Below are 25,400 nucleotides of genomic sequence, written 5' to 3'. Positions count from 1 at the left end.
AACTCAGAAATCCACCTGCCTCTGCTTCCCGAGTGCTGGGATTAAAGGCATGTGCCACCACACCTGGCATTGGGTTGATTTCAATGACACCTTTTCACTTGGTCTTGCTAACTCTGAACATTGCTAATATTCAGCCCATCTTTTTATCTTTTTAAAATCAAAAATATTATATACAACTGTTCTCTCTTTCTTTCTTTCTTTCTTTCTCTTTCTTTCTTTCTTTCTCTTTCTTTCTTTTTCTTCAACTGCTCTTTCTCTTTCTTTCTTTCTTTCTTTCTTTCTTTCTTTCTTTCTTTCTTTCTTCCCAGTTTGTGTGTGGAAGTGTGGAGGCACCCTCAGAGACTAGAAGTGTCTGGTCCCGTGGAGCTGAAGTTAGAAGCAGTTGTGAACCTTCCAATTTGGGTACTAGAAACCAGGCCTTGGTTCTCTTCAATGGAAGTCTGTGCTCTTAACCACTGAGCCATTTCTTTAGCTCCATAACTGCTTCTCTTGGTGAAGAAAGGAATACCTGTCTTAAAATTGTATCACACTACCTGGTAAGGACTATCATAGACAACAGATGCTGTTAAAAAAAAATACAGGTAGTAATTTAGCAATTAATAGCTAGACAACATGACAGTGTAACAGGTGTCCCTCTAACTGTCCTTAGCCTTCTGTCATTTTCATCAGATGTAGTAATGGAGCCAGTCCTCAGGTGGGATGTTCTCAAAAATTGGACACAATATTTTCCACCAAGTTTGCAGAGCAAATACATGTTGTCCCAAACTATTGTATATTCTTCAAGTCTGTGACTGTCCCTAAATGATTGTTACTATTTGTTCTCATTTGTTTTCTATGCTGTGATAAACATCACAGTCAACACCAGCTTGAGGGTTTTACTTATTCTGTCTCACAACTTATAGTCTTTCATGAAGGAAAATCAGGGCAGTAACCCTGGCAAGCAGGAACCTGGAAGCAGGAATTATAGCAGAGACCATGGAGGAATGCTGTTTGCTTGCTTGCTCCTCTCCGTGGTTGGTTCAGTTTGTTTTTTTCATATGACCAAGGACTACCTACTCAGGGGTCACATTGCCCACAAATCGTTGGGCTTTCTTACATCAATAATTAATCAAGAAAACGCCCAACATGTTTGCCTACAGACCAGTCTGATGGAGGCCTTTTCCCAGTTAAGAAGTCCTCTTTGTTGAGGAGTGTCCTTGGAAACCCCCCATATATGTGTGCCCCTGAGATGAGAAAAGCCAACAGCAGGCTCATCAGTGCTAAGAAGCCAACCACTTTTTCTCTGCTACCTGGGGATGTGAAACAGGATTAGGGTTAGCAGAATTGGAGACAATTCTAGGGGTAGTTAAAGATTCAGTGGCCAAGGTGAAAGAAGGGTTAACCAAGTGAAAGAGAGAGAAAAAAAAAGTGTCAGAGCTGGTTCAAGTATTGGTTTAACTCCTCCCCCTGGTTAACCACCTCCACATCTGCCCTTGTTAAGTCCCCTAATTGTTCTCCTGCTATTTATTGTTGACTTTTGGACCCTGCATATTGAACAAACTTATAGCCTTCATAAAAGAGAGAATAGGATGAGACCCTAAGAACAGAATCTGAAGAATATGAGTTAGTTACATAAGACTCATGAGCGAAGCTCCAGGATTGGAGCTTATACAAGAAAAAGGGGTGAATGAGGGAGCCTAAGTGGTTTTCCAGTCTCACACCCTCCTTACAGCCCCCCCACCCCAGCCTGGAGTCAAGGCTAGGCCAAGTTCCATTCTCCACTCACAAGAACATTCTTGAGTAAAAAAATTCTCAGAATGTACTGACTGATAGTTACCTGACCCTCTGGAAAGTCCCAGGTAGAGTTCAAATACCTGTCATGCTTGCTAGCCAATAGGTTTAAAGGTCAATATGCTTAGCCAATAAGTTTGAGTTATAATCTTGCTGGTGTAACCTGTGCCCCTAAAAAGTGTAAAAACTGTAATAGCCATTTGGGATCGCATTCTTTTTTTTTTTTTAATTTATTTATTTATTATATGTAAGTACACTGTAGCTATCTTCAGATGCGCCAGAAGAGGGCGTCAGATCTCATTACAGGTGGTTGTGAGCCACCATGTGGTTGCTGAGATTTGAACTCAGGACCTTTGGAAGAGCAGTCCTCTAAGCCATCTCTCCAGCCCCCTGGGGTCGCATTCTTATTAACTCATCTCGATCCTCTGGAAAATAAACCTCTTGCTTTTGCATGGGGGGGGGGGGGGGTGGGAAAGAAATCCTCTTTGAAGATGAGCTTCACTTGTATAAGGTTGACAATAAAAACAAAACCAAAAAGCTCAACAACAACAAGAAGAGAAAAAACCAGCTTGTTGTTTTCTGACATTTCCTGTACTTCAATTCTCCTAGAAAGAGTGGGGCCAAAAAGCTTCTGAATCGCGTTGGGCTGTACTTAAGGACAATAACGCATTCACACACTTTTCTCCCATTTAATTTATCCTAGACATTTTATTCCAGCAAACCTTCAGAGGGCAGAGGGGAAATTCCTTTTACCCCTATCATAGTCTACCCTGCCCTGCTGCACATCAGCTCAGTGGCTTACCAATGGCAAAGTTTTAGTGCAGCTTTTTTTTTTTTAAAGTTCAGGAGTGTGGAAAGCCGTGCAGCGTGCAGCGAGCAATCGCTGTGGAGAGCCGTGCGCGTGCCGCGAGCAATCACCATTATAAGATGGCGCTGGCCTCCGCTGTGACAAACTAGTAAACAAGCCTTGTGCGCAAGTGCGAGAGTGAACTCACTCCTAGTCACTGCCCATTCTCGGGGTGTAATAGTGGTGTGATGAGCGAGCAACGAATCAAGAGCTGTCATGCCACATCAGGTGCTGAAACGTCATGGCTGAGTGCTATATAAGGGACTCCATTTTCTGGGGTCGGGATCTTCCTGAGAAGTAAGCAATAAAGCTTTGCTGCAGAAGATTCCGGTTGTCCTGAGTGTGTTCTTGCCGGCGGGGACAAAAGCTCGGGATACAGGAGTACAGTGTTTCTGAACAAAAAGAACTGCACTAAGTCCATTATTAGACACAAATTGCTTTGAGAATAGGTTTGATAATTTTTTATAAAGAAAAATTTTTAAGATTTATTTATTTATTATTTATTTATTTAATGCATATGAGTACACTATAGTTGTCTTCAGACACACCAGAAGAGGGCATTGAATCCCATTACAGATGGTTGTGATCCACCATGTGGTTTCTGGGAATTGAACTCAGGACCACTGGAAGGGAAGTCAGTGCTCCTAACCCCTGACCCATTTCTCTAGCCCTCGATAATGTTTCTTATTGAATCCATCCTATAATTATAGGGTAAAGCAACACTTGCTTTCAAAACTTAAACAATTGTGAAGCCATTTAATAACAACTAATATTTCATTCACAGTTTGTCAAGCTACTTGTGCATGGCTCATGCTGCCATGTTTAAAAGAAGAAAAGATGTATTTACTTCCATGAAAGTTGTAGTGGATACATTTTTTGAACCGTAGTTCTAGTGATGTCTGTATTCATCAGACTTCAAGGCAAGGGAAAAAGAGACCCATACTTTTCAAATTCTTTTTAATACTACAACTAAGAGCTTTAATTTAGAAATGGTTAAAATTTTCCAAGAAAAGATTCTGATGAGCTTCAGTTAGTGTCCCCTAAGAAATGGGTAGCCCCATTAAAGTCATAGGCTCATAGATTTATGTCAGCATTTTACAGTACCTGTCTGCATAAAATATATTCTAGTGATAAAATGTATGTCATTATCAGGTAAATATTTGCAACTGAGTCATGTTTTGACTGTAAAGTAAGCAAAAGAATTAAGAAACTGTAAAGCTGGGCATGGTGGCACATGCCTTTAATCCCAGCACTTGGGAGGCAGAGGCAGGTGAATTTCTGAGTTCAAGGCCAGCCTGGTCTACAGAGTAAGTTCCAGGACAGCCAAGGCTACACAGAGAAACCCTGTCTTTAAAAAAAAAAAAAAAAAAAGAATCCTGTTGTAGCCAGGTGATGTGGCATACATCTTTAATCCCAGCAGTCTGGAAGCAGAGGCAGTTGGATCTCTCTGAATTTGAGGTCACCATGCTCTACAAAGTGGGTCCCAGGAAGTCAAGACTACACAGTGAAATCCTGTCTTGGAAAAAAAAAAAAGTCCTGGTGCAATAAAGTGTTTAATCAGGGACAGCAACGTGGCTCAGCTAAAGCCATTTGCCACCAAGTCTGATGACCTGAGTTTCAATTCCTGGGACACATATGGTGGAAAGAGAGAACTAACTTCCTCAAGTTGTCTTCTGGTTTTAACATGCACTTCTGAGGTTTACACACACACACAGAGAGAGAGAGAGAGAGAGAGAGAGAGAGAGAGAGAGAGAGAGAGTCACACAAGTGCAATTAAAATGGAGCATAGATCCATAGAAATATAAAATGGATAACAAGAGATAAAATAAAGAGAAGATTAAACATAAAAAGAGAATAGCAATGAGTAGAAGCAATGTTTGAAGAAACTATGTCTTAATATTTGAGACTGCAAACAAATCATGAGTCATATATAAACAAATCTAAAATAAAGTCCAAAGTGAGCTGCTTTTATCAGAGAAATAACAAAACATCAGATTCAAAGAGAAATGTCCAGCAGCTTCAAATTAGGGAAACAAAAGCATAGCTTCTTTATAAAAAGGCTCCAAGTAAGTATATCTATTATACAAAATGGAAAGCAGAATATAATGGGACACCTAAGGGAAGAATAACAGCTAACCTGAATATATTTGTTGGTAGGAAATGTTTCACTTGCCTTTTTACCTTCTGTCTCTTTCTACTCTCTACTTTATTTTAGTAATATTTTTATTTTACCTTACCCAGCAGGGATTTGTCCAGTTTTTATTATTTTTTAAAAATATACCCACATTTGGGTGCTGGAGAAATGACCAAAAAGTTAAGAATAGTTGCTGATCTTTCAAAGAGCCTGTGTTCTGTTCTCAGCACCCAAGTTTGTCAATGTGATGATCAACAATGACTACATCCTGTGTCCTCTATGAGAAGACAATGTTGCTTTTCCTCTCCTAAAGTTTACTCATTAGGAAAAAGCATCTAATGTCAAGTCACTACAAAGATTCACAATGTAGAATGTGATCACAACTAAATTATTTTGGACATTTAACTCTGGAAACACCTTCAATAACATCAGTTTACAGTGCTAACAGGGGCCACTTGAGAAATCATTTAAAAACATAAAAAGGAAATCCACTTGAGAAATTGAGGGTTAAAAATCCATATAATGACCTCACATTGGAACCGTTGAAAGTCACTGTACACAGACTTTAAACATCAATTAAGAAAGTGGTAATTGTTCAAATTCTGAAGCTTATGGTAGGATTAATGAAAAAGATCATTTCTCCTAGTCAATCATAGGAGACTTGATTTGAGGTCATTTTCCAGTCAATGGAAGCTTGTAGTTTGACCTTGTTTTCTAGTTGGCATGACCAAACCTTCAGTAGGTCAGAACCAAAAGTCATGGACTCTAGAATGCTTGTAAGAGGCTCAACATTTACAGTAGGAATTATAAAAATATCTATAGTCAATAGTCACATGAGAAGTTAATATAAAACTGGAAACAAAAGAAGAAAAATTAATACTATTGAATGAATACAGTGCTACGTGTGCTTTATGACATAGTGTAGCTAAATAAGTAAATATATTTATTAATATTGTTGAGTTAAGCATTACAAAATAAAATAATTTAAAAATATTTATTTACTTGTGTGGTTGGGTGTACCTTCTTTTAAACATTTGAGTACCACAGTGCACATGTAGAGACAAGAGGACAAAATTCAGAAGTTAGTTCTCTCCTTCCACCATATCTATTCTGGGGCTAAAACTCAGATCATCAACCCACTGAGACATCTCACTGGCCCTAAATAAATTCTTTAAATCTATATTTATATCCCTCAAAGTTTCTATACTCAAGTTGACTAAAATAAAAAATATTTAGCTTGTTTTCTGTAATTATAATCACATGCTACAGCCTGGGTAATTTTTTAAAAGAAAATAGAATTTTTGGGTTCATGACTCTGGAGACTGGGAGTTTCAAGAACACAGCAATGGTATCTGATCAGGGCCCTCTTGCTACATCATAACATGATGAGGGCATCACCTAGTGAGACAGAGCAAATGTGATAATGAGGTTTCTCCACTTGTCCTTATAAAGCTACTTGTGCCACCATTGGGATTCTATTCATGATCATATCTAAACTCAAGTTACTGTGCAGGTATTGAAAACACTGAGCAAGGGCTGGAGAGATGGCTTGGGAGTTAAAAGCACTGACTAGTCTTTCAGAGGTCCTGAGTTCAATTCCCAGCAACACATAGTGGCTCACAACCATCTGTAATGTGATCTGATACCTTCTTCTGGTATGTCGAAAGACAGTGACTATACTAGCATATATAAAGTAAATAAAATCTTTAAAAAAAGAAAACACTGAGCAAAACTCTCACACACACTGTGTGATTCTTAGCACACAGCAATAGATGTTTTATGCTTTGAACAGAAAAAATCTTGCTTCATCAGACCACAAATAGGCTGACCTATGACAAGCAGGAGAAGTGGATCCCACGTTTCTTCCTGTGTCCTCTCTTGAAAAGTACTATTGTGCCTGTGAGTAATGGGTACTTGCTGTGCACAGAAGGGGATAGATTGGTCAGGTTTATGTTAGATGCTGTTTAATGTACTTCCTGTAGATGGCTTCCCAACAGATATCTTCAGAAAGAAGTTAAGAAGCAAAGAGCAATGAAGGTTATTATCTCTGGGCTTTGCCTTCTTTTTTTCTCTGGACAGCTCTTGTCATAGAACAGGCTAATTAAGAGATATGATGGGGGGCTGGCGAGATGGTTCAGTGGGTAAGAGCATTGACTGCTTTTCCGAAGGTCCTGAGTTCAAATCCCAGCAACCACATGGTGTCTCATAACCACCCGTAATCCTGTAATGAGATTTGACACCCTCTTCTGGCACATCTGAAGACAGCTACAGTGTACTTAAGTATATTAATAAATAAATCTTGAGAGAGAGAGAGAGAGAGAGAGAGAGAGAGAGAGAGAAGATGGGAGGGCTCTTGGTGATCACTGACTCTGGGCCACCTTCTCTATCTATATATGGGCCAGACCCATCTATATTAATGAATCTTCCCCTAGATTCTGATTATCACCTTGACAATTTCCATAAGGTGTAGTTAACAGTTAGCATTCAGTCAGTTCTCTGTATACATGGGACTTTGGTTCCAGGTCCCTCATCGATATCACATCTAGGGATGGCCAGGTCTCCTATGTAAAATTGTGTAGTAATAGCATAGAACCTGGACACATCCTCCTTATACCGTAAATCGACTTAGATGTTTTACAATATTCAATATAATGTTGATTCTAAGAAAACACATTGAATTCTTAGGAAATCATGACCAGGGCCTGGAGAGATGGCTCGCAGAGGTTAAGAGCACTGGCTGCTTTTCTATGTTGGGGACTGACACTGAGTGATAAGCCAAAGTCTCCCTTCTGGAGAGACTCCTGACCTTTCAAAATGACAGCTGACAGAACACCAAGATCAGATAATAGTAACTGCAAACTTTCCAGGAAAAACCACAGAATGTTCCCTGAGCTAAGAGTAGATAGTGTGCTCCCGGGCAGTTATACAGAACCACCCCAACCCCTGGGCTGAGGCATGGGCAAGTTTCTCCTTCTTTACTTCCTCCTTCTTACCACTTATATTCTGTAACCGTGTTCACAATAAACAGACCTTGATAGGATCATCTACTTGGTCTCACTTTTCTTTTCCGCCTGTTTCTTTCAGGCACGGTCCCCCTCGGACTCCCGAATAACTGGGTCCCGCGGGTCGGGACATTTCTAGAGGTCCTGAGTTCAATTCCCAGCAACCACATGGTGGCTCACAACCATCCATACTGAGATCTGGTGACCTCTTCTGGCTTGCAGACATACATGCAAGCAAAATGGTGTATATATAATAAATAAATCTTTAAAAATGGAAATCATGACCAACAGATAGATCTCTGAATATTTGATACATAAATAACATCTTTTAAATAGTCTCTTCTTCCTTCTTCTCCTCTCCCTTTCCATTTTTCCTCATCTATATCTTTCTACATCTCCTTTTCCTTTCCATTTATTTTTTTCCCCATGAGGACAGTGATATATTGAGATGGAATCACACTTGTTGCCCAGGATAGTCTTGAGTTAAAAATTCTCCTACTTTTGCCTCTTGAAGGCTGAGATTATAGGTGTTTATAACATGCCCAGGGTTTTCAAACTGAATCCATGGATGTGGAACCATGAATTACAAATTAACTGTCTAATCTTTGGGAGATTGCTAAGCTGAAGATAATATTGAGGAGTAGACTCAGAGAGTACAGCCATGCCTCCACTTCTATTAGCTTCTGGAAGCCCATTACTATAGGGATATGGAGAAAGCCTAGGCATTCGTTCTAAAGCAGTCTGTTCCACTTGAGACAATAAGAGGCACCAAAATGACCAAGAGGGACTAGAACTAAAGCACCATAAAAGCCTTCTCAAGCCAGACAAGGACTCCAGGAGATGCTCTAACAGATTGAATGATCCTTGGCCAGAGAGGACTAACTCCATTGTGTTAGGTGTGAGAGAGGGTTCCAAGGTGCTTCCCTCTAGTGTTTATTTAAACACAGACACATATTGGATAGAATAGAGGTGAATATCTTTAAGATTCACATGGCAGTCTTTCTAGACTATGCTCCATATCCATTTCCTTGCCGTTCAACAGAGCATTAGAACATGGGATCTGCTGCTGATGCATTGAAACAATTCCAGAAAGATCACTGTTATGTGACTATTAGTTCTTGAAATGTTTAATTCCAAGCTTCTTCAAAATTTGGAAGGTTCATAGCAAGGACACACAATGACCAGAGTGCCTTTGGCTATGTTAATGATGGGCAGGGAAAGAAAAGTCCTGCGGGTTTTCCTTAAAGCTTTCCCTCCTGTGTTCTTTTACATCATTCAAAACATGAACTGATTGGTCTCTGAGTTCAATTCCAGCAACCACATGGTGGCTGACAACCATCTGTAATGTGATCTTGGTGCTCTCTTCTGGTGTGCAGGCAGAACACTGAACATAATAAATAAATCTTTAAAAAAAAAAGGGAATAAAAATACAAAACCCTTGCCAAAAATGAGAGAAGAATTCTCGTCTCCCTTCCCAAAGAAGGTAGGTGAGACTTATTTGAGATGGCAAAAGGCTCTATGGCTATTTGAAGAAGATGGTATGTTATTTAGTTGCTTTAATTAGTACCTAAAGTACAGATCATAATATTCCCTTTTGTATGGGAGGATAGTCATGTAAAATACATGCAATTTGGCAAATTTGCACATCCTATCCTCCAGCTAGAATACTGATCACATTGGGAATAGGGTACTGAAAATGTGCTTCCAAGACTCACTCACCTGGAAACAAGTTTTCTTTTAAAATTAAAGACCATGAAAATTTTTTTGCATATTTCAAATTTTATTAAACTTATATACCTGAAATATATGTTTACATAGAGGGCAAAAAGATATAGTATTTCAAGTAACTTATGGGACAGTCATGTGTTAAGAATATCCTTTCTTCCACACACACAATTTTTCCTCAAACATCAGATGTGAATTTAATTCATTGTTAACTGTTGATGAAGATGGGAGACACACTTGTTCACAGCTCAGTTAAACGACACAAACAAAAAGCTGTTCCTCCAGACACAAAGATGCCATGTCTCTCCCAGCAGGATTGTGCTCCACGTTCACACCACGTCATTTTTTTCTTCTTTCCTTTCCCTTTTTTACTCCCCTCTCTTAGCTTAAGACTTGGTCGGCACTTCCTAATTTCTGTGTCTTTGTTTTTAGCTTTGGTATCATTTCTGCTACGTATAGCATCACTGACTTACATGACGGGAACTATCTTCCTGTTTGAGTTGTACCCGGACTCTGCCTCTGTACTGAACATCACGATTCCATTCTCTGGACTACAATTTGTTTTTCTCCAGAAAGGCATTCAGTCCAACTTCTGAGCATACATCTTGAACCTCAGTAGTCGTAGGGTTTTCTACAGCCTTACTTATGGGGATCCGTCTCCCCTCAGCTGTGGTCTTTTTATTATTTAAATAAGCGGGGTAGATACAAATAAACCTGTCCTGGTCGGCCAGGGACCGCTCAGCTGAACAAGCCATCTCCACGGGAGTCCCGACAGCCGATCCAGCCTAGCGGGCTGAACACTGGCGGAAAGTTGACTTGGACCACAGAGAGTGCCTGCCCTTCCGGTGGAAGTCCTACCTCCAAAGCACAAAAAGTTTTTTTTTATTATTTAATTTTTATTTTGAATCTTTTATTTTAAAAAAGTGTTTATATAATATATAAATTTTCCTAATAAAATAGGCATCACACATGAACATTTGTTTAAAGGAAATTTACTGTACACAGTATAGCACCTTTCTCAGAATTAGTCTTTCATCTTCATATCATTATATGAAATTGGTTCATTGGAAGCCACCAGGGGGAACCCTTGAAGCTATCTTCCAATTATGTCCTAATTAAGGTGTCCTGAACACAAGGTGACACTAGAAAATAGACTTCTTTAGGAATGCTGCACCCTATTAGACAAATTCAACAGGAAAAAACACAAACTTTAACTAAGAAGAAATGAAACAGTGGGAATGAGTCACCCTGTACTGTGGAAGAGTAGTAGAATTAGATTTCCTAGTGAAAACAAGAGTCTGATTCTTATACCTACTACCTACTGACAGTCTCTTCTACTACATCCACAATCTGTGAACTCCTCTAGGCCTGTGTAGAGTGACACCATGGCATGTCACTGATACACTGGATGCTGGTCTATGTCTTGTGTGTGAAAATCTGCTTTAGTCATGAGGAAGAGATTCCTTTAAAATAGCATCCTCAGGAAGAACAGAAATGACCAGGCCCATACCACTCTCACTGTCAATATCAGGTCTGTTCTCCACTGGCAGCCACCACTGACCTTCCCCNCTTCCAGCCTGTGCCTGTGTGATATCAGGAGAATCAAATGCATAAGTCTTTTCTCAGAAGATGANATTTAAAGGATGTGGCTGAAATAATTAGAGAAAAGGCTAGGCTAGGCAAGCATCTACCACAAGTCCAGCATGGCAGTATGGGGACTTTTATTACTCTAGAATCTTGATTAAATGCCAATAGGGACAAAGGAAGAGACCTGTGGATATTTGAGCAAACTATTTACTTAAGAAAGTATTTCTAGTCTTGAAGTCATACCTGCCCAAAAAACATTCAGAATGCACATTCTCCGGACTGCGCCTCCCTCCACTCCCCTACCTGGACAGTGGCTAAAAATCACACACATATTTTCTTCCTACCTGTGACAATCTGCATGAAAATGGCCTCCATTGCCCCATAAGGAGTAGTAATATTAGGAGGTGTGGCCTTTTTGGAGGAAGTTTGTCACTGTGGGGTTGGCTTTGAAATTTCAGATCCTCAAGCCAGGCCTAGTTACTCCCTTCCTCTTCTTTATGCCTGCTAACACAGATGTAAGACTCAGCTACCTTTCCAGCACCATATCTGCCTCCATAGCACCATATTTCCCACCATGATGATAATGGACTAAATCTATGAACTATGAGCCAGCCCTAACTAAATATTTTCCTTTATAAGAGTTGCTATGTCTGTGACATCTCCTCACAACAGTAGAAACCCAACTAACACACTACCCATTTAATTTTGGGGACCTTCTTAGGTTTTCCTGGAATCCAAACTGAGGATGTGGGAAAGTTCTGAGGACAGGTGGTCATCTTAACTGTTCCTTTATTTTATTTTATGAGGCAGAGTATCACTATGTAGCTTAGGCTGGTCTCAAGCTTGCAATCCTCCTGACTCAGCCTCTTGATTGCTCTTATTATAGGTATGCAGCATTGCACCTGGATAGACTCACAGACTTCACTCTGGAAACTTCAGGGTTTCTAAACAAATAGGAAATGGGTTGAGGTAGGTTAAATAGACGAGTCCTTGTGTGTATGTATTTCCAATATTTAATTAGCTCAGTGTCTCAACTCAAAGATGCTTAGTGTTAGGAAAGTGAGGTGAAAAATAACCAGTGTAGGCACACTGACAGCCATACGAACTGACAGCTTGATAGAGTGAGTATAGTTAGCTAACAGCCAGTCCCACCATTAGCCATCCCTCACATTGGAACTGTTTTGTGCAGGATCCAAAAACCCCAGAATTCCTGGTAACTTCCAAGATGTCCTTGTGCTCATAGCCTCATTAAATAATTAATATTTATGATGACCTTGGGCCACCAAGAGGAATAATTATACTCTGTTTACTCCAATGCCTAAGGCAGGCACTTACATAATACATTAAAAATTACTAACACTTATTGAACTCTATGTGCCAGGACTTGTATTCTATGCTTTATAGGGATTATCTCATTGTAGAAATATTCCCATATAAAAGAGCTTTAACTAAAAATATTTTGGTACTTAAGCTTTAATTGGCTGAAAATTTTACATACGTGGAAAACACATTTACTAAGGAGGCTTTGATTAAATAATGGCTTCTACGTTCTCCGTTTGGACTGTGTGTGTGCATAAACATATTACATCTGGTAAGTGTGTTTAGCATGTATTTTTGTACTGTGCTCTGTCCTTCAGTAGTACTAGTAATCCTTTATCCATGGGAAATGCATAATGAGACTCCCAGTCTTACACATGCTGTTTTTCTGTGCATGAATGTTGATGATGACCTTTAACTTATAAATTCAACACAAAAACAAGTTAACAACAATGTTTAACTCTATGCTACAGTAAAAGTAACACAAACTGTCTGTTTCTGGGCTCCAGTTCCCCCTCAAAGTACCAAGTACCAAAGTAACAAACTGGTAATGAAGTTCTGTTACTTTAATCTTCCCCTGGTGACAAAAAAAAAAACAGGTTCCTGAATTAACCTCTGTGCTTAGAAAGATAATCTCACCTTCCAGAGTGGAACGTTTGAAGTTAGGGTCTCACTCTAGTCACTTATTTCACTGTCACAGAGAGCAGTAGAACTTGATGTAATACAGACAGCTCATGTGCATGCACAACATGGTCCCAGTGTGCAGTCTGAAATAAAATTGTGAGACTGTTGTGCCTGCTGCTTGGTGTTTGTCAGACAGAGAATTTTATTTGTTTGTCTGTCCTCCTGCCTTTTAAAAATGCTTTACACCAATGGTGAACTGTTGTTGCAGAACAGATTTGGTCTTTCTGACAGTTTCTGCCTCTGCTGCTGGTTAATTTAGTTATATTTCCCTGTGTAAGACACACTGAATAGAACTGTATTCTACTGTTTGTGATCTTAAAACAATCTAAGATATACTATTAAATATAATGTATGGCCTTTCCCTTTGAGAGGTGATTCATGAGAATAAAAATTCTGTAAACATGCTAAAATTTTAAAAATAGTTAAGCTTAATTTATGTAAATGTGGCAAAAATCCTCCAGGATACTTTTAGGAAATCATTTTTTCCATTTATATGTATAATTGAGATAGTCATAAGTTACGGGTAATTTCCTCTGGTTTTATAAGTAATGTGTGAGAGGAGATGCATCTGTGGGTCCTTATCTGCTGTGCTGCATAGAGCATCTAGCCAACAAGACCCCAGACTTGCACATGCTCTGCACTGCCTCAATCCCAGCCAACTGACCTTCTCAAGCTTAAGTGAAAAACGTAGTGCAAAGCAAACATAACAGATGTGCCTTTAAGATAAATGAGGAGACTTCTTATATAATCACAGCATAGTACAGTAATGATAAAGACCTCTATAGGATTTACAGTTGAGTGAAAGGAGCTAATATGCTTTCTATGTAAATAACCTCATAAGTTGAATATAATGACCTGAAACTTGGATCTTAGACATGTACCTAAGTCTAGTACACCAAAAGAGCTCTGGTTCCTATAATTCAAAAATAGAAATCATGTGACTTTAAGGACAGTATGATTTTAATGGAAAGTCTTATATCACTAGCTGAGTGGTTCCTCTGGCTTTTATGTCTTTGACTTCTTTATTTAAATATTTCAGAATTCTGTATAAGCTTGCATTTTTAAGTATAAATTGTATTTACAATTTTTTATTTTTAATATTATTTATTTATTTTATTTACATGAGTACACTGTAGCTGTCTTCAGACACACACCAGAAGAGGGCATCGGATCCCATTACAGATGGTTGTGATCATATACTCCTTACCTATCCATGAGGTCGGATCTTCTGAGGCCTCTGGGTACCTAAATTTCATATTACAAACTGAAAATATCCTTCACCATTCCCTGAATCTTGCTGACCATTGTCCTTTTTGCTGCTGTTTCCATCCTAATAAATAGCAGGTGGTGAGCTGCACTGATACCCTGACAGGGAAGGACTCCAACCCTCTTTCAAAGCATTGACCTGCCATTAAGTTCTGTCTTTAATGTATGTCTCTTTCTGGAGAAAACAGATTCATTTAATGACCTTAGTACTCATACGATAGCATTTTACTTATTTTATTGTACTGTGGAAAACCAGTAAAGGTCACTATCTCATGTGGATGTTAAATCATGTTATAATGGTAGCCTACATGTATGCAGGATGCTGTTGTGGGGTATAATCTGAAATACAATTTAGACCTTGGTGCAGCTGTCAATTGGTATCCCTTAAAAAAGATAGTCTTGTTTGTGTCTCTTCCCTCTTTAACCTTTTAAAAGTGATTTTCTCCTACCTTGAGCTTTTTCTTAGGCTGTTTTCTTTCCATTTCTGTATCCATGGTCATCTAACTTACAGCTGACTCTGTGGTCGTTTTCAGTGGCTTTTTCCCTCAATCATTTCCCCAAAGACTACTTACTGGTGTGTGTTTCTTCTTTTAGAAGAAGCAGAGTCATTTTTATAATTTGTGATTTTTAATGTCATTATACATTATACCATATAACTATAAACTGGCCAATATATAATGTGAAGTAAAATTAAGAAATTTTTTTTCTATTTGATGGTATTTAATGATTTAGGTTCTCAATAACCTAGGCTTGCCTATTAGCTATTTACTGACAAACAGAAAAAAAGGGACTTAAATGTACTGTTAGGGCTCAAAATTTTTAGGTAGAATAAGGTAATTTCTTTTACATGAGACATCCTTGGTGATATTAAAAGTTACATAATTCTCTTTTTTGTAAAATTTAAGAAATATATCATGGTTGTAATCCACACTGTAACCACTACTAAGTTAAGGATATTGGTTCCCATTCTTCTACTCTAGACAAAAATAAAATCTTTTCATTTCTTATCTACAGCTAATGATGGTGTGGGTAGCAGAGTATATATGAAGATATTTAATTGATAAATATTAAGTATTTGCTCCTTTTTCTTCATCCATACTCTGTAATATGTAAGGACAGAGTCATTTTGCAAACAAGCATTCCAAACATGAAACATTCCACCTTCTCATCTTCAGAAAATATCTACAGAAGAAAACGAAAGAAAAAAATATGACCTAAGTTCCTATATTCAGAACAACCTGCTGCCAAGACAGCAAAGGAAGTAGAGCATGAACACAGTGGATCACAGAACATGCTCTCTTAAGCAAATCATTAAAGATTTCAAAGTGAAAACTTGTATAGTTCTTTTTTTTTTAATTTTATTTTGGTTTTTCGAGACAGGGTTTCTCTGTATAACCCTGGCTACTTGTATAGTTCTTAGAAAACATGAAAATAATGTTGTCCCAAGGAGAAATGACTACCTCATATCTTTAAGGGAAAAGAAAGATTAAAAGTAATTCCAATTTAAAAAAACAGTGTATTTTGTTTGAGAGCAAAGATGTGCTAGTCCATGTTTGCAGTGCTATAGCGTGTCCAGATAAGGGGATCTGTACATGTACAGCTTTGTACATGTCCTGGACACAACCTCAGTTCCAACTGCATCCTTCTCAACTGATGTAAGTGAAAATAAATTACACTATGAATATAACAAACCAGAAATTAATAAGCCTATTAATTTCTATAAACTATTGTTTCCCAAAGTCTCTCTTTAATTGTTTATATCTTGGGTACCCTTCCGCTTGTGGGACAGATGGATAACTCCCCTGCAAGTTGAGTAATGGGCTATGCAAGCTACCTACCTTGATTCCAGGAGGAAGGCTACTGAGTGAGGGAAGCTCAGGCTGAAGTCAGAACCTGGTGATCACAGGGTCACTGCCCACATAGGGGAGGAGCAAGCGGCGGAGCAGCCGCAGGTGGAGTGCTGGGGCCTCCCTGGGGCTGCGCAGGGAGACAGATGGGTAGGCTATTGGAGGACAGACACAAGTGCTACAGAAATACAAATCCCTGTAAATCTGGAAAAGGTCGGGCCCTGGACTTGAAGCTTGGGCTGAGAACCTTTACACAGTGTACCTTCAGCACTCTCTAAATCTAAGGGAGGTGCTCGAGTCACTCCAGACTTACTGGCCAATCAGAGCCTTTAGGCAGACTTGCCAGTCAGAAGAGAAGGCGGGTTTTCCGGGTGCCATGGTGCAGGTTTCGCTTAGTAGCTGAACAGGCTTGAATGATCCTGTGTGCTTTGCTCTCTGTCCTGCCGCTGGATGCTGTGGAGGGTGCTCAGGCAAGCTCCGAAGTTGCGACATGGTGAGCACATGATCACTGCCAACAATGGAAAGAAGCAGGGGTCTGAGGAGCGCGAGCTGGTGTGGTGGGTCTTTCCCGGGGCTGAATGGGAATCGGCGGCCACTTGTGAGGTCCGTGAGGTCCTAGCCACTCGCTGGACCCAGCTGTAGCCTCTGAATAACTTCACTGTCCGGGCTGCATCTGTGCAGAGTATTTGGCTTGTGTGTAGAAAGATCCTTGGCATGATCCCAAAGTCAGAGAGTCCTAGTTTCTACAAGTTAAGGTGGACAATCCATTTGGAGTTAGTTTTGTGGCGGTTATAAAAGGCATCTCATGTGCTGGGTAGCAATACAATATCAAGCTGTGATGTGAAAGAGTAGAATTGATGATGTCAAGGATTTAATAAAACTTAGGAGATAGTAAGGCACACCAAGTAGAATTTAGGTGAGGGCGGACTGCCTGTAAAACACTCCACAGGTAAGTAATATGCTAACCAGGGCAATTAGAGATTAGGAAGCTAGGATGCACGTTTGTTTGTTCACCAGGATTATCCAGAAAGATGGTACCAAACCATAACAAAGGAAACAAACTTGATTTACAACCAGCCTCTAGGTCCATCTCCATATCTAAGAGCATGCCTTTGACAAGCTGCTCTATGGAGCATTACAGGATTACAATCAACAGTAAGGTCTAGTGTGCTATAAAGGTTCAGTTTTCTTCTTGAGAAAAGCATAGTTCTGCCACATGGGTGAGATGATACCTAGTGGCAACCATGTGAGACGGTAAAAAAGAAAACAAAATAAAACACTGTTGTATTGAGTGCTAAGTTACACTTTCCCTGAGGTCTCCATATATGGAGAATGACATAGCTCCTCATGAAACCCAGGAACATGCTTGGCAGAGCCAGTCACAGCTTGGGGCCTAGGCCTTAGGAGCTTTCCCTGAGGCTCTGGGTATAGAGATAAAACTGCTCCTTTTGTAAAACCGGGAATATGCTTTCGAGAGCTGGTAATGGTCTGGGGCCAGGAGCTTTGGGAGGGGTTGCATCACGTTGTGAGAACACAACTCTTCCCACCGCATGGGGCTGTGGTTATCAGTTCCAAGGCCCCTAGAGGCTTGGTCAGAAATGTTTTTAAGATACACTGAGTTCTTTTGCAGCATTGTTTGATTAGACTTCTCCTGACTGTGTCCCGTTGTATTATGCTGCTGCTAACTTCATAGTTTCTTCATTTTTCTGCTGACTTCATAGATGTCTCCCATCTCCTTCCTTTTCCCTCATGTCAATCGTGTACAAGATGGTATTCTTGTACACAAGACGGTCGAGACAAAAATGGAGCTAAGTCAAGATTCCTGATCAAAGCTCAAATGTTTAATAGAAAACTGTGCTTATAAAGGGCTTATAAAGCCCATCCCCCGCTAAAATCCATTCTTGGAGCCTGGAACCAGGCTGCAGGATAAGTTCGAGGCTGGCCTCGAACTCCGAAATCCGCCTGCCTCTGCCTCCCAAGTGCTGGGATTAAAGGCGTGCACCACCACTGCCCGGCTCCTTTAAGAGAGTTTCTTATAGAATAGTTTTTGCGTGATAGGTATCCAGCTTCTCACCCACAGCGAAGGACGTTCTGTCTTTTCATTACCATTACTAGTCTTGTAACCACAAGGCCTCAAAAGATTGAGTTAAGACTCAGAGTTGTTCCTCTCCATGGAAATCTTTAGTAAAAGGCAAAAAATTTATACAATCTGAAGAGAAACCAGAGTCTTAATTTTTTTATTATAGTCTGTACTTGATGTTTAAAAACTTATATGTCTGTCTGTCTTTCAGTCTCCGTTTATGTTGTATGATTTTATTCATTATAATCTAATTATATTGTTGTTTCTCTGGAAAATGATAGACCTTCACCTAATTTTGTCTTCTGAAATTTTACTATAAGTTTCTTGAGTTTTGATAGTTTGGGAAACAGTTTTAGTTTCCTTTTCTTGATCCTGAAGGCTTCCCTCTCCTCATTTCTTAGCAACTCTGTCTTCCTGTTGTTGCAATCAGCAATTTTGGGGGTTTTGCTACTTAAGTGATTGATATGGTTAACACATTTGATTCCGGTTTTTAAAACTTTCTGATATACTATTGTCTCTGTGTCCTAATTACCTTCAGTGGTCAACATTTTAGAGCCTACAGTCATCTGAGGGAGCCTCACTTCAGGTCATGCCCTCATCAAAATGGCTGGATGCAGTGTCCCTGAGAGATTNTGTTGTGTGATGATTGATGTGGGAAGGCTCTTCCACTGAGGATGGCAGGATCCCTAAACAAATGGGCCTGAGCTACAAGAGAGCTAGCTGAGCATGAGACAGTGACCAAGCAAGAGGGCAAGGCAGGAAACAAGGTTTGTCCGTGGTTTTTGACTTATTTTCGTGAAGCTTGAACTTCTATCCTAAGCTCCCAAAATGATGGACTATGATCTTAAAGGACTAAACAAGTGAACCTGTTCATTACCTGAAATGCTTTTGGTTAGAGGATTTAATCAAAGTAGTGGAGTAGCAAGTTAGAACCAAGAAAAAAAGAAAAACACAAAAAGTAAATTTGTTGCTGGACAGAAACTGGAAATGTTCTCCTTTGGAGGAATGTGGGAGATATCAGGACTTGAGATGGCAAACAGCATAGAAAGCTGTACTCAGAGCTTAGTCAGCTGTTGTTATAGCACCTGGAAGATCAGAGTACTTCCAGAAATGCAGTCAAATGTCATAGGATTTCAGTGGAAAATAGACACAATAAGAAATTGAGCTAGAGGTCATTTGTGTGGTAATTTGACCCCAAATCTTTCTTTTTTTTTTCCCCCATGCTCGGAGAAATTGAGTATGGCAGAATTAAAAAATAATTTGTTGTATTTCTTAGATGGATTATTGAATCTGTTGGATGGTTATTACTAGTAACTCATTCAGGACTGCAGTGAAAAAAAAAAGCAACAGGTTGGGCAAAAATAAATGCAAAGTCTGTGGCTTGTAGAGAAAAACAGCACTGGGTAGTTTCAAATGGCAGCCAAATGCTGAGAAAGAGGCCTGAATTCAGGATTGAAAGCCTAAGAAGGTGTCCTAAGAGAAACACACCCTCCTGCTAAGCCTTCAATGAATGGAGACACACACACACTGTGTTAGGTAAAGTGATTCTAGTCCCTGGAAGGAACTTCATACAAAACCTGCTACAACTGTGGTCCAAGAATGGGGTATCCAAACTTTACAGGAGCACCCAAGTTCTGGAAATAAGAAAGATGTAAAATTTAAGGTCATGGATTCTTCCNTTGTGGTTTCAGTTCANCACTGTTCCAGNCATCTATGTTTGCCAGAGTCAGAGGCCCAGTGAGGGNGGATACTGTGAGAGTGCATTGCATGAACCTGTGAGGATGAAGCCTGAGTTGAATTTTGAGACCACAAGATGTTGAGATACCTAAGCTATGAGACACCTGCCAAGGAGAGCTGCATATAGGGAGTACAAGTAACTAAACCAAGAGATGTATGAGACGTTACAGGGATAGGGCCATCTAAGCCTTTTGAAACTGGTGTCTCTTATGTCTGAGACAGAGCTACAGGATTTGGTGTTTGTCCTGCTGGGTTTCCTGCCTTGGTCCAATCTTTTCTCACTATGTACACATTCCTCTCTATTGGAATGGGAAGGGGTCATTCTGTATGTTAGAAAGATACAACTTGCTTTTTGAATTTACAAGATGTAGCAATCAAGAGTATCAAAAGAGGGGATGGAGAAATGGCTCAGCGATTAAGAGCACTGGCTGCTTTCTCTTCCAGAGGTCCTAATTTCAATTTTCAGCAACCACATTGTGGCTCGCAACCATCTGTAATGGGATCCGATGCTCTCTTCTGGTGTGTCTGAAGATAGCTGCAGTGTACTCATATAAATGAAATAAATAAATCTTGAAGAAAAAGAAGAGTGTCCTAAGAGACTTTGGATATTTGAAGAATATATGGACTACTGCAGACTATTAGGGTCATTGAAGTTAAACTCAGTACATTTTCATCCTGGATGACAGTGATCAGAATGCAGTTGATTGAGTCTAAAAGCTCCCAGATAGGGTGATGTCTTTGAACAGTTGTTTCTACTTTGTAGCTTTCTTTGGGAGAGCTTATAATGTTAGGGTCCAGGAATCACTGAAGGAATACCCCCAACTGAAATAGGATGCAAAACTTTTATTCCACAGAATTCTATCATACTGTGTTAACCATTCACCATGATGCATACAGACATGTGAGCTTTGCAAGCTCAATTTAAAGCCAGTTAGGGGAATTTCAGGGAGAAGTAGGTGAACTTTATAATTTTAATTTTGTTGTTTTTGTTTTGAGGACAAAGTTCCTCTATGGAGCCCTGACTGTCCTGAAAGTAGGTATGTAGAACATGCGACGTCAAACTTAAAAGTCCACCTGACTCTGGCTCCAGAGTGCTGGGATTAAATGTGGGCCAACATGCCTAGCTTTTTCTTTGTTTGTTTGTTTGTTTATTGGTTTTTATATTATTGGCTGATGGGTCTGGAATCTAGGTTTTGGTATATGTCAAGCATATGGTGTTGTGTTGATCTTCATCCACATTGTGAATTTTGAAATTTGGCAGAGAGAATATTCTGTTTCTCTGTATGGCATGTATTCATGACATTAATACTGCCTGAGGGGCTGGAGAGATGGCTCAGCAGTTAAGAGCACTGACTGCTTTTCCAAAGGTTCTGAGTTCAGTTCCCAGCAACCACATGGTAGCTCACAACCATCTGTAATGAGATTGGATGCCCTCTTCTTGTGTGTCTGAAAACAGCTACAGTGTACTTACATATAATAAATAAAATAAACCTTAAAAAAAAAAATACTGCCTGAGCTTTCTGAGTCATTGGATTGCTGGTGCAGAACATTCTTCCTACCTGTTCTAATTTTTTTTTATTTTTTTATGAATATGAGTATTTTGCCTGTATGCATGAATATGTACATCCTGTATGCCTGGTCCCCATTGAAGTCAGAAGATGGCTTCAGAATTCCTGAATTTGGAGTAATGGATAGTTGTGAAACAATTGGCAATTGAGCCCAATTATTTGCAAGACCAACAAGAGCTCTTGACTGCTGAGCCATCTCCTGTCCTATATAGGATCAACATTTACATTGCCAGTATTTTCATCTGTCCATTTGTATCTGTTTAAAGATGCATCCCTTTTAATAAGATCTCGTTACGGTTACAGATTAAACTGGGACACTTGTGAATGTGTAATTCTTTGTAGGAACTCCTCTGGGTTCTTTCTATCTTTCTTGTTTGTTTGATTGATTATTAAAGAGGAGACGGGGTCTTAATATGTACCTCTGGATGTCCTGGATAGACCAGAAATATACCTGCCTCTGCCTCCTGAGTGCTGGGATTAAAGGCATGAACTAATATGCTCAGCTTGCCCATCATTTTTTGTACTTAGTAAGTGTTCATACAATTTCTCTGATGTGTGCTCAGTACTGCTTCTCTCTCTCTTTCTGTGTATGTGTGTGTGTGTGTGTTAGTTAGCATTTCTCTTACAAGGCTGTATCCTATTCAAAGAGCAAAGAAATGACAGAAGTGAACCTTGTTACTCCGTTTTCTTCTAAGATGACTTGGTAATTACATTAGAACTTCTTGGTCATGAAATAAGTGGGGGAATCACCAGAATCATATAAATATATTGTCAATGAAGCATACATTTATAGTGATGTCAGTATCATGGTTTTTGTTATACACATGTATGGAATATTTTAGGATGCATTGACCTATGATGATGTGCATGTGAACTTCACTCAAGAAGAATGGGCTTTGCTGAATCCTACACAGAGGAATCTCTACAAAGATGTGATGTTGGAGATCTACAGGAACCTTAAAGCTGTAGGTAAGACTGAATTATCTTTCACTTTTTAAAATAAGGGAACAATTGTTTCTTTGTTATTGATGCTTTTCTGTTATTTCAATTGAGAATGAGGAAGAATGGAGGTGAATAAATCAGGTTAATTAAAGATAATAACTTAAATTTGCCTAATTTCCAATAATATATCATACATTTTCTGGTACTATATTTTAGGCTACAATTGGGAAGACCAAAACACTGAAGAATATTGTCAAAGTTCCAGAAGACATGGAAGGTAATTTTCATGTGCAAGTTGGTATGAATTTGCCTCAGAAGAAATGTTAATGTGTCCTGGAACCTTTTTAAATTTTTTTTTTATTTTTTTATTTTTTGGTGGCCTGGAACTTTTAAAGAAAAGCAACAGTGTAAAATTAAAAAAAAAAAAAGCATTTCTTTAAGTGTATTGTTTAAATTCTCACAAATCTATGTACCTCTATGTCAGGTGTTTGTGTTTTCAAGGCATTTCTCTAAAAGAAAAGACAAGGAAACAATGCTTTAACTGATATTGCCATTTTCATCATAGCCACATTACAGCTACTCTGTAGAACTGCCAATCTAGTCTCATACCACTCACATATTGCCAAAGATATATATTAGGTGATAAGTATATGTTTCTACTAAGCAAATATCCCATAGCAAAACTGATTACTCATATAGTAACATTGCTAAGTTTAAGTGAGAGGGGCAGTTTATGAGAGTCAAGAATGTTTTTGAGGAGAAACCTTAATTCCTATACCATATATCTATGATGAGCAAACAGCCAAACTGTGTGAATGCAATGTGGAAATCTTTCATTTGTTATTCTTTTTTTTAATAGGTATATCCTGTGTCACAATGGATACAAGTCATGTGAGCATAGGGATATTGAAAGAAGCAGAACCTTCTCTCTCTCCCAGAACAATTAAAATATATGTAGTAGTCCACATTTGAGCAAACTTTCTCACTGTGATACAAGTTTATAATTAGTTGGTTCTCCAACTTCAGTGGGAATATATCCATAAACTCATACTGCAGAAAATCCCTATCAGTACTAGGATTGTGGAAATTCTTTTATGTTTGTCCTGGTTTATTTTGTCAATGTAGTATGAAATGTAGTATATTTCACAATATAGGAAAATTTATGAATGTACTCAGTGTGATAAAGCTCTGAGCTCTTCTATTTCTTTTCAAATATGTGAAAAATCTCATAGAGAAAAAGGATGCTACAAATGTGAGCCATGTAGTAACATTCTTACCATTACAAGTATGCAAAACAACCCTTCATGAAGGGAAAACCATAAATGTAAACAAAGTGATAAAAATCTTAAGATGTGAGTCCTCTTTACAATTAGACCAAATTGTAAGATTAATTCCTCAGATAAAAAGATTCATCAATTTAGTGAATGTGGTAAAGCTTTCACATGTACCAATTATCTTTGCAGGCATGAAAGAAGTCATACTGGAGAAAAACCCTCTGAAAATACTCAATGTGGTAAAGCCTTTGGATGTCACAGTCATCCCAAAAGGTATGAAAGAAATCATACTGGAGAGAAACCCTATGATGGTATTCAGTATGGTGAAGCCTTTGTACATCACTATAGTCTCCAAATGCATAAAAAAATACATACTGGAAAGAAACCCTACAAATGCAATCAATGTGGTAAAGCCTTTGCACAAACCAGAACTCTTCAAATACATAAAAGAACACATACTGGAGAGAAACCTTACAAATGTAATGAATGTGGTAAAGCCTTTGCACAATACAATACTCTCAAAAGGCATAAAAAAACCCATACTGGAGAGAAACCCTATGAATGTAATCAATGTGGTAAAGCCTTTGCAGATCATGATCAACTTCGAAAACATGAAAGAGTTCATACTGGAGAGAAACCTTACAAATGTAATGAATGTGGTAAAGCCTTTGCACAATACAGTACTCTCAAAAGGCATGAAAAGACCCATATTGGAGAGAAACCCTATGAATGTAAGCAATGTGGTAAAGCCTTTACACAAAAGGCTCATCTCAAAATACATATAATAACACATACTGGAGAGAAACCTTACAAATGTCATCAGTGTGATAAAGCCTTTGCATCTCATGGTAATCTCCAAGTACATAAAAGAACACATACTGGAGAGAAACCCTATGAATGTGATCAGTGTGGTAAAGCCTTTGCACATCATTGTCATTTCCGAGTACATAAAAGAATACATACTGGAGAGAAACCTTATAAATGTGATCAATGTGGTAAAGCCTTTGCAGATCAAGGTCAACTTCGAAAACATGAAAGAGTTCATACTGGAGAGAAACCTTACAAATGTAATGAATGTGGTAAAGCCTTTGTATGTAACGCTAGTCTCCAAGCACATAAAGTAACTCATAGTGGAGTGAAACCTTATGAATGTAAGCAGTGTAGTAAATCCTTTGCCTCTCATGGTCAACTTCAAGCACATGAAAGAATTCATACTGGAGAGAAACCTTACAAATGTAATCAATGTGGTAAAGCCTTTGTAGAACACAATACTCTCAAAAGGCATAAAATAACCCATACTGGAGAGAAACCCTATGGATGTAAGCAATGTAGTAAATCCTTTGCCTCTCATGGTCAACTTCAAAAACATGAAAAAATTCATACTGGAGAGAAACCTTATAAATGTAATCAATGTGGCAAAGCCTTTGCAGATCATGGTCAACTTCAAAAACATGAAAGAATTCATACTGGAGAGAAACCTTACAAATGTAATCAATGTGGTAAAGCCTTTGCATACCATTATGAGCTTCAAATGCATAAAAGAATACATACTGGAGAGAAACCCTATGAATGTAAGCAATGTGGTAAATTTTTTGCTTCTCATGGTCAACTCCGAAAACA

General features: G+C 38.9%; 1 protein-coding gene, 1 non-coding gene and 1 pseudogene across 2 annotated transcripts in view; 1 reads left to right on the top strand and 2 right to left on the bottom strand.

Moving 5' to 3' along the window:
* Window positions 1–9,817: 9,817 nt before the first annotated feature.
* LOC110289015 lies at window positions 9,818–10,233 on the bottom strand (annotated as a pseudogene).
* A 6,310-nt stretch (window positions 10,234–16,543) lies between these two features.
* The window catches only part of LOC110289014 (zinc finger protein 431-like), an 11,496-nt gene continuing 2,639 nt past the window's right edge, over window positions 16,544–25,400 (top strand). Inside the window, 4 exon segments of the mRNA XM_029473920.1 lie at window positions 16,544–16,672; window positions 22,407–22,533; window positions 22,723–22,783; window positions 23,970–25,397. Of these exon segments, the coding sequence (XP_029329780.1) occupies window positions 16,670–16,672; window positions 22,407–22,533; window positions 22,723–22,783; window positions 23,970–25,397 (1,619 nt within the window). The 5' untranslated portion in view covers window positions 16,544–16,669.
* LOC115030354 lies at window positions 18,293–18,408 on the bottom strand. Its single transcript, XR_003835932.1, has one exon. It is a non-coding gene; the product is annotated as a U5 spliceosomal RNA (small nuclear RNA).

This window comes from Mus caroli, unplaced genomic scaffold, assembly GCF_900094665.2.
Source record: "Mus caroli unplaced genomic scaffold, CAROLI_EIJ_v1.1 scaffold_12625_1, whole genome shotgun sequence".
Lineage (NCBI taxonomy): Eukaryota > Metazoa > Chordata > Mammalia > Rodentia > Muridae > Mus > Mus caroli.
Note: the sequence above shows the minus strand (reverse complement) of the source record. Positions and strands in the feature narration are given on the sequence as shown.